Here is a 10715-nt window from a genome sequence, read left to right as displayed (position 1 = left end):
AAGGTCAGACAGTGCAAATTTATGGTTTATTACAACTGGCCTACTGTCTTTTTGGCTGCCTACTTCTTGCTTAAACTAGATTTATGTATGTTGACAATTTACATTGTTTCTAATTTCTTGAGGCTTATAAGAGGGTTTGAGCCCTAAGCAATTGCCCACTTAGCCCCTCTATCCCTCATTCTGGCTGCCTAGCTCTGAAACAGCAGTCTGCCTTAAAGTAAGCCAGACACATTGGAAATGTGAGTTGTAAGACATGTCTATGGAAAAGTTGTAAAAGGATAACTTGATATGCAAAGTGCTTCTTCCTCTAGAACTGTCATTTCCTGGTGTGTTACTTGTTTGCAAATGTGTCAAGCTCAATGTATAAAGGTTCACATCTCTCTAAAGTTTTCATCTCATAATAAAGGAAATTTTATTTTATTTTACTTTATATTTGTTTACCAGGAAAGTCTGACTGGACACAGGTCCATTTTTAGCGGAGGCCCAGGGAGAAAAGCTCCAAATACCAATACAGTTTAAAGGAGACAAAACGGTACCATATAAGAAAACATAACATTATACATGTTAAGAATACAATTGAGCATACATAGCAGAGATTAACAATTTCTAAATTTATGATAATAAGCCATTTCCATATAAATATGAATAAGTGAGAGTTAAGTTACTTTTTTTTTTAATAACAAATATAGATTGAGAAGTTGGGAAATTAAATTGTGCAAAATGGAAAATGTTCAAAACAGACAGTAGTGAGTAAACGTCTAAAGTTATTAACCATTACTAATGTTTCAAAAATATTAACAACACATTTACATAAGTACATCCAAAATTCTGTTTGTTCTTGATTTTGCTGGTTCCTCAGCTTACAGCTAGTGAAAGGTGATCAGGTACTCTGGGTAAGCCTGATCATCGTGGAAAATTACATACATTGTTGGTAGAGCTTTTGAATCCACCACACTGTCATACCGATCATATGGATTAAAGTTTAAACGAGGTGGTGGGACTCTTAAACCACGCTTTCCTTCAGTATATCTACCCGCTAATACTCGAGCACGATATATGTACCTCATGTCACTCAAGTCTGGCCTGGAATAGGTTGAGTTAGTCGAATATGAAGATTCCACTGCAAAATATACTCCTTCACCATATCTGGCAGCTAGGTTAAAAAAAATAAAAAAATTGTTGTGATAAGTAACGAAAAACATTAACAAAGTAAGACTACAAGAACTGTCAGCAAAGCAGGTAAACAAATAAGCTCCTGTGAAATACAGTTCAAGTTAGGAATTCAAACTTAAGTTATCATATGCTGAATTTATTCTCTTGCTGTCCTTGTGTTTTGTTTTGTTGTGTGATATATTTGTAGTTTGTTTTGAAATGACAGTGTCTACACATAAAACACTCTGAAGTGTGAAGATATTGTACTTGTTAATCTTGTCTAATTAGGGTAGCAGTCTTATAAAATGTGACAGATGCCACAGCACAATACTGGCACAATACCTGAGATATTACTGCCATATTATTGCACAATGTGCTGGCACATCATAATATTGTACTGACACTATGCATGGTATTCCCTTACCACTGCATTACTACATCACAATAACTGAGGTATGACTACCATATTATCCCACAATGTATTGGTACAACATAGCACTGCACTGGCATTATACATGGCATTCCCTTACCACTGCATTACTACATCACAATAACTGAGGTATGACTACCATATTATCGCACAATGTGGTACAACATATCATCATCCTGACACTGTACATGGTATTTCCTTACCACTGCATTATTACATCACAATAACTGAGGTATGACTACCGTAGTATCACACAATGTACTGTCACAACATAGTACTGCACTGGCACTGTACATGGTATTCCCTTCCTTCACATTACTACCTCAAAATACCTGAGGTCTGACTACTACATTATTGCACAGCTTGCTGGTACAACATAGCATTACAGTGGCACTGTACATGGTATTCCCTTAACATCACATTACTATATCACACTACCTGAGGTATAACTACCATATTATCACACAAAGTGCTGATACAACATAGCATTACACTGGCACTGTACATGGTATTCCCTTACCACCACATAACTACATCACAATAACTGAGGTATGACTATCATAGTATCACACAATGTACTGGCACAACATAGTACTGCACTAGCACTGTGCTTGGTATTCCCTTCCTCCACATTACTACCTCAAAATATCTGAGGTCTGACTACTACATTATTGCACAGCATGCTGGTGCAACATATTACAGTGGCACTGTACATGGTTTTCTCTTACCACCACATTACTACATCACAGTACCTGAGGTATGACTACAATATTATTGCACAATGTGCTGGTAGAACATAGCATTGTACTGGCACTATATATGGTATTCCCTTCCACCACATTGCTATATCCAAATACCTGTGGTATGACAACCATATTATCACAAAATATATTGGCACAACTTAGCAATGTACTGACACAATACAGGGTATTCCTTACCACCACATTACTACATCACAATACTTGATGTATCACTACCATATTATCACACAGTGTGCTGGTACAATGTGGCATTGCACTGACAATATACATGGTATTACCTTACTACCACATTACTACATCACAATACTTAAGGTATGGCTACCATATTATCACACAGTGTGCTGGCACAATGTGGCATTGCACTGGCACTATACATGGTATTACCTTACTACCACATTACTACATTACAATACTTGAGGTATGATTACCATATTATACATAGTGTGATGGTACAATGTGTCATTGCCCTGACACTATACATGGTATTACCTTACTACCACATTACTGCAACACAATAACTGAGGTTTGAGTATCATATTATCACACAATGTGCTGGTACAACATAGCATGACAGTGGCACTATACATGGAATTCTCTTACCATCACATTACTACATCACACTACCCAAGGTATGACTACCATATTACCGCACAATGTGCTGGCACAACATAGCATTGCACTGGCACTATACAATGCATTCCCTTACCATTACATAACTACATCACAGTACCTGAGGTATAACTGCCATATTATCAAACAATGTGCTGCTATAACATAGCATTGTAATGACAGCATACATGGTATTCCCTTACCACCATATTACTACAAGTTAAGCTGTGCATAAGGGGGCAGGATATTGGCACAATACTTGACATTCCTTGACTAACAAGTAACTGCATCACAATGCTGGCACAGTAATATTATCATACTAGTGCAGCACATAGTTTTCAGTGATTACTGTATTACTCTTTCAGAGGTTGTGCACATGACAGCTATATAATGGCACAATGGATGATACTGCCTTACTTTAACTCATCTTAGCACAGTATGGTTATCTGAACACCATCTAATTCTAAACCCCAGTAAAAGAAAATTACTACTATTTAATCCTTCTAAATATAAACCTCATTCTTCTCCCATCAACACAGTATCCAATAATAATACCATTATCTCGCCTGTTAATCACACCAAACTTCTAGGAGTAGAGACCGATTACAACTTAACATTTGACAGCCACACTGTCCACACAATAAAAAAAATCTGCAATAAACTCGGGGCCTTATATAGGGACAAACCCTTTCTGACAAAAACAACCAAAGAAACTATAGCTAGGATACGTTTACTCTCCACAGTCACATATGCCTCCCCTATTTTCACTAACCTAAGAAAAACAGACATCATGAAATTAGAAGCATGCTACAACAAAATTACCAGGTGGGCCACCAATTCACCCTATAGGTCACATCATTGCATAGCCCTAAAACAACTGCAATGGCTTGAATTTCCCCATCTCCTACTGTATAACCAGCTAATCCTATCCCAAAAGATTCTACATAATCCAGAAAAAACTCCAGCCCTAAATAACTTACTCAAGCCATACACCAGTAAGAGAGTTTTATGCTCCAACAACAAACAACTATTAGAAGTCTCAAAGGCTTCTAACTCTGCAGGAGAATCCCTATATGTCTCCTATAAAGCCAGAGTATGGAATTCCCTACCCACTAGCCTAAAAAACAAAACCTCTATAACTGAGTTTAAAAACACCCTAAAAGCCCACCTCACTAATAAATGGCTGTGTCCCTGTGCCACACCAGGGGAACAAATAACGTAAGGATCCAATACTGCATCTTCTCTACCTAGTCCCCTCAGCAGTGTTAACCAAAGATGATGGTGTATACTACATCTATCTGTAATCTTCTATATTGTTGACTCCTCCTCATTATTTTTAGCTAATATAAGAGCACTGTACATCTTTACAGCTTGTTTTATGTAACTATTTTCAGATATGTTCATTGTTCTCAATCGTACCAAAATTGTAACTATTTCATTAATGTATTCACTGTTATTGTCTGTACTAATACTGTACTTAAATGTGGAGCTTTTCTCCTTGGGCCTCCGCTGAAAAAAGACTGCTTGTCCAGAAGGCCTTTCCCGGTTATCAAATGTAAAATAAAATAAAATAATAAATGTCATTGGTATAATATATGATGTTTACTGCATACTATAATGCTGCAACAGAAGCTGTGGTCAAGATAGCATGATAATAACATGATACATGGTACTCCCTGATTACTATACCACAGCAAACATTTTCTGTCATAGTACAGCATGGCAATAATGTAACACACAGTGTTCCATTAGTACGATAATACTACAGCACAGGCTGACATACAATAGCATGATTCATGCAGTGTATGATGGTCCCTTACTACTATCTTACTGCTGCACAAGCTGGTATAGCATAGCATGGTTTTCATGCAGCAGATGATGGTCTCTTACTACTATATTACTGTTGCAGAAGTTGGCATAGCATTGCAGAGTATTCATGCAGTGCATGACGGACCCTTACCACTATATTACTGTTACACAAGATGGCATAGCATAGCATGGTATTCATGCAGTGCATGATGGTCCCTTACTCCTATATTACTGCTGCGCAAGCTGGCATAGCATGGGGTTCCCTTAGAATTATATTAAAGCTACACAAGCTGGCATTACATATCATAGCATAGTATTCATGCAGTGTATGATGGTCCCTTACTACTATATTACTGCTGTACAAAATGGCATAGCATGGTCCCTTACTACTATATTACTGCTGTACAAAATGGCATAGCATGGTCCCTTACTACTATATTACTGCTGTACAAAATGGCATAGCATGGTCCCTTACTACTATATTACTGCTGTACAAAATGGCATAGCATGGTCTCTTACTACTATATTACTGCTGTACAAAATGGCATAGCATGGTCCCTTACTACTATATTACTGTTGTACAAAATGGCATAGCATAGCATGTGCATGATGGTCCTTTATTGTTATATTACAGCTGCACAAAATGGAACAGTGTTGCATGGTGCGGGCATAATTTACTGATATTGCCTGGCTATTCACTTAGGTATTCTACTGACTTTTCTGTGACACTTGAATGAACAAGCCTGATAAATCAAAAGGCTGATGGTTAAAATGTTTTATGTCTGTATTTAAAGTGCTCCCAGGCCCTTTCTGGAAAGGGACCTAGGCCAGTGCGATAAACTATATTTAAGTGAATAATGCACTAATGTAAACATTCTGTAGTTAAGCCACAAGGCAAGCAAGGGCCTTATTTACTGATAGGTGCAGTTGGACTGTTTCCCAAGCCATCTCTATTCAAGAAAAATGTATGGGTTACAGAAATTATCATGGATAGATCAGGATCAGAACTCAACTGCTACTCTACTGGATGAGGAAAAACATGTCAGACATTTGAAACACGGATCACAAAAAAAAAACCCTGAAAGTGGATTTTAATGTTTGTTTTAAATATGTTGTTTATAACTCATGAATTGCTTAAATCATAGTGATAACTATGAAAACATTCTGGACATCAGTGCAGACATGTAGAATTACTCACATTGTAGAAATAACAATGAAAACATTCTGGACATCAGTACAGACATGTGGATAAAGACAAAAGTAGCCAGTGGAGCTATTTCTGGCAGAATGGCATTTGCTTCCTGAAACAACAATCTGTATGCTGTGAGAATAAGCAAGTTCCACCACCCAGCCACTGAAATCAAACATTTCCACATAGTGGATATCACCTAGTTATTAAATGCTGCATATCAAAACATTTCCATAGAAAAAATAAAGTTCAGTTCCACAGACTAGTAAATGTATGTGGTATTGATGAAAATATCTTTTCATAGTTCCTACTGGAGACAATATTCTAGAAGTATAACCCAGACAGCACGCACCTACAGGTAGAATTCTACCTTTGACACTGTTTTAAAATTCTGGTAGGGCCTCCACACATACACACACACACACACACACACACACACACACACACACACACACACACACACACACACACACACACACACACACACAAATAAACAACAGACATTCTCTGTTTTATACTTAGCAGGGCTAGCCACCCAGCGGTATAAACCTTGACTTTAGAAAATTGTCACTGTTGAAGTGACACCCTGACCCCATGTACAAAAATGGAAAAAGAGGTTATAGATGTATGTATGTGTGTATATCAGGGGCGGCTCGTGGCATCGGACTGCCGGACTGCAGCCCCCTCAGCTAAAAAAAAGAAAAATTACCTTTTTGTGTACAGTGTGACAGAGAGTGAGACTATTATTTTTTTGGTTTACTTTGTTAGTCTCCGAATCGCGGTTTTAAATAAAGATTTTTTGTTTGTTTGTTTTGTTTGCAGATTAAGGCATCATTGTGATGCCCAGCAGTCTATGTGGTTCCAAACCGCATAGAATTAAAAGGCTCAGACTGCAAATGCTGCTGATTGGTTGTCGCTATGTGCTGGGAAAAGTGCGAGAATCAATCAGTCAGTCAGTTGTGGGTTGATTCGTGACTGAGTCAGTACTCAGTCAAACGGGAAGGATTTACTGAACCTGGATTTATTATTTATCATTTTAATTTGCTACTTGCCATTGGATTTTATTAAGAAGAAGAGAAGAAGAACTGAAGAAAGAAGTAGTAGAAGAAAGAAGTTAGAAGAAGAAGAACAGATACCAGGTAAGTAGGAAGGGTGCAGGGAAACCATAGACTGTGACTTGACATACACCTTCTATTTTGACATTAAAAAATGGACGGATGGGGATGACCTTGGCATTAAACTCACAAGTATGTATAGGCAGTCATTATGGAAATCTTTGCCAACTGAAATATTTATTCGTTGTTAAGTTGTTTTATCATTCTTTCAGCTGTATTTTGTATTTAGACAGTTCATTACATTTTACAGCAATCCTCTGACCTGTCAAAATAAACAATTCATGGCTCTCAGAGTGTTTTCATTTTAAATTCTTTGCACTGTCTGATACTTGTAAAAACAAATGATTCATGTTATATGCTTTATTAAGTTACTGTCAGCTTCCCCTCTGTTTTGTGTTTAAAACTTTAAAATTACTAAGTGCAATTTAGACAATTTCAAGTATTATAGTGGGTAAGTTCCTTCCTGTAACTCTTTAAGATGCCACCTGACCTGTCTTTAATATAATACCCTCAAGGGTTACACACATTTTGTGCTGGCTGGTGCTGTGGTAGTGAGGAATTTCAACTTTGCCCATGTTACAAAGATATGTGTCTACAGTATTTCTCCATGTGCGTCTGCTGAAAATTGTTTTTGTTTCATCAGAAGTAAAATTGACAGGCATTTGAATTTCAGACTTCATAGTCTTCAGAAAATACATAGTAAAACAACTTTTTATTCTAGCAATAAATATATAGTAACATAAACTTTTATTATAGCATTTTTTTAAGTTTATAAGATGACTATTTGAAATTTGTCCTTATTTTTCGGACTGTAATACCCTGTTATTGGCTTTGTCCAGGTTTTTTGTGCTAAGGTGGACAGCGATGGCAAGAACTGAATTCACTGAATATGTTTCCTCATTACTGGGTTTGTCCAGGTGTTTTGTGCTAAGAGGTTGACAGCTATGGTGAGAACTGAATTCGTTAAATGATAGCCATTTAAGTTTCAGTCTTCCTCTCTTTCACAAAGCAGCTGATTTGGCATAGTGGTATGTTGCTCTTGACTGTTTTGCACAGGGACCTTGGCAGTAAAATGTACAGTGGTAACACAGCATTTTTCTTTCACAAAGCAGGTGATTTGGCATAGTGGTATGTTGTTCTGACTCTTTTGCATGGGGACCTTGGCAGTAAAATGTATGGTGGTAACACATCATTTTATTCTAGCAGCTTTCCAAGATTATACAAGCAATGTTTAATGTGTCCCTGTTTTGCCCTTTGACCCACCCCAATAAATTTGTCTTTTTCAGACTTGTTGAGATGCAGTTGAGTATTGAGTAGATTTTACAAGGAGCTGAGAGCTGCAGGGGAAGAGAAGTTTAGTGCTGATTATGCTAAGTCAGCTCACATTGCTAATAGCACAACAGGTTGTGTACTTGCTTTTGATGCAGAAGGCTGTGGGTTCTACTCCCACAAGGTGGATGCTGGAGAATGTTCTCCTTGGTGAAGATACCAGCTATGAGTCTGTTATCAATTTGCCATCCATTTCCTCTTGCAATATTACTAGCTTATTTTTTTAATGTAATATAGGCAATTTATTCCTGAGGGGCAACAGACACTTTATTTTTCGATGAAACCATGAAATATAAAGGTGTTTGCTAGCAGCAACCTCTTCATTAGTTACAGATTTCTTTAATGTGGAATTATTTAGATGACTTTTACTTCTTCAGAGATTGTGCATATTTACTGATAATGGACTGTGGAATTGTGCATATTTACTGATAATGGTTGACTGTAGAATTGTGCATATTTACTAATAATGGTGGACTGTGGAAGTCTGAGTAGACTTTTATGATAAATGTTCTGAACTGGGCAGTTTTGCCATTATGGGTGCATGCATTTTGTTTAGTTGCTTACTGGAAAAATGTTCAAAACAAATTTAAAACGCCCTCTAACAACTGTACTGTTTTGTACAAGGAATATAATTTAGTACAATGAGGAAGGTGTATCAAAGAGCACATGTATGTTTCATATGCAAGGGGCCTATGATTTGAAAACAGCCCAAAATTAATCTTTATCTGCCACTGGCAAAATGTATTTTCTTTGAATGTGGGTTTCAATGCTGTTTCAATGAATGTGAGTTTCAAGGGCAGAGAAGTTTTAATGCTAAGTTTTCATTGTGAGACTGCATTGCTTTGTTTAGCAGATGACTTAGTGTTTGTGCTGTAAAATACAAAATAAAACTTTCAAATGAAGTCCAACTCATCATAGAAGTAAAGCAGTATGCACATTAGTGTTTATGGTAAATGGAGTGAATATGGTTCATTGGAATGGCTGCAGAGGCTCCATTCAACCATGATTTTGTCAAACTCAGACAGGCCCAGCTGAACTATACCTCCCAACTGTCCAGATTTTCAAAGAATGAATAGTTGTTCTTCATAAAATTTGTAGTTTTCTGGCAAATCATTTAGGAATTAAGTCACTAAATAATGATACACTGAGATTCAGACTTCATAACCTTCAGAAAATGCATGCTAAAGTAAGAACTGTTATTCTATCAACTGTCTCACTTTATACAAGAGCAATTTTAGTACTGTTTATATGTTCCCCAATATATTTGGCCTTGTTCAGATTTACTGCATTAACAGGTTGAGAGGTACATGCAAATAAATTGCTTTATAGAATTAAGCAAAGCCAACCTCTCAACTGTAAATGTTGCTCTTCCCCCTAATAATTCCTCCGCAAAATAGCAATTTTGGAAGAAAACATGGAGGGTTTATAATTAAGAAATAACTGTAATAATCAAAGTTATAGATGACTTGAAATGCATGTAGATTCTTTTATTTTGTCAGCTGCTCAAGATAGCAGTACTAATACTAAAGTGTCCCTTCTTTGACAGGTTCCCAGCTGTATTGTGTGGCTATTTTATATTTTTGCATCACATTTTTGGTCCATTTTTCATAAAATTGTGTTTTTTGGCAAATTAGTGACAAATCACTAAAGACTGAAGTTAGAAAATAATGACAGACATTTGAGTTTCAGGTTTTATACCCTTCAGAAAATTCATACTAATGTAAGACCTATTCTATTATCTTTCTAAGTTTATTAGAGCAATATTTAAAAATTGTCCTTATTTTTGGGCCTTTGTCCCACTTCTGTGTATGGCTTTGTCCAGATTTCTTGCTCTGAGGTTGAGAGGTATGACAAATGTGTCAGGGCCATCACAGTCAGCCAGAGACATTTCAAATTGTGACATACTTGTTGCAACCCCCCCATGTAGTGACTCTGGATGTGTCCAAGCTAGGCAAGTACTACAGTGGCTTTTCATCTGTCCTTGATTTTGCAGAATAGTCTGGTTTCTGTCATATTTTTGTACTGTTGATTTATGCTTATTACTCAGATTTATGCTTATTACTCAGAAAGTGCCTGTTGCTCTGTGTTTAAGTAGCAATGCTTTAATGACCATAAGGTAAGCTTGTCTGAGATAACATTGAAAGCCTTTCTGTTGTTGCCATGCAGAGAATACCTGACTAGATAAAAGGACAGGATTCCATTATTTTAAAAAGCTCATTACACAAACAGAATGAGAATCATGTGTGGTCCATAACCTGTACAGTAATCCTTTAAGCAATGTATCTTGAGCTTGTTTATTGTTTGCTTTTCAGTTTTTACTT

The 10715-nt window shown here is 36.8% G+C and overlaps 1 protein-coding gene across 1 annotated transcript in view; it reads right to left on the bottom strand.

Annotated features, from left to right (window-relative positions):
* Nucleotides 1–470: 470 nt before the first annotated feature.
* The window catches only part of LOC122790510 (protein mono-ADP-ribosyltransferase PARP14-like), an 897392-nt gene continuing 887147 nt past the window's right edge, over nucleotides 471–10715 (bottom strand). The window contains exon 15 of the mRNA XM_044058061.1: nucleotides 471–1153. Coding sequence (XP_043913996.1) covers nucleotides 867–1153 — 287 coding nt within the window. The 3' untranslated portion in view covers nucleotides 471–866. The remainder of the gene's footprint in view (nucleotides 1154–10715) is intronic.

Source organism: Protopterus annectens, chromosome 16.part0, assembly GCF_019279795.1.
Source record: "Protopterus annectens isolate FY-2018-M chromosome 16.part0, PAN1.0, whole genome shotgun sequence".
NCBI classification, from domain to species: Eukaryota; Metazoa; Chordata; order Ceratodontiformes; family Protopteridae; genus Protopterus; species Protopterus annectens.
Note: the sequence above shows the minus strand (reverse complement) of the source record. Positions and strands in the feature narration are given on the sequence as shown.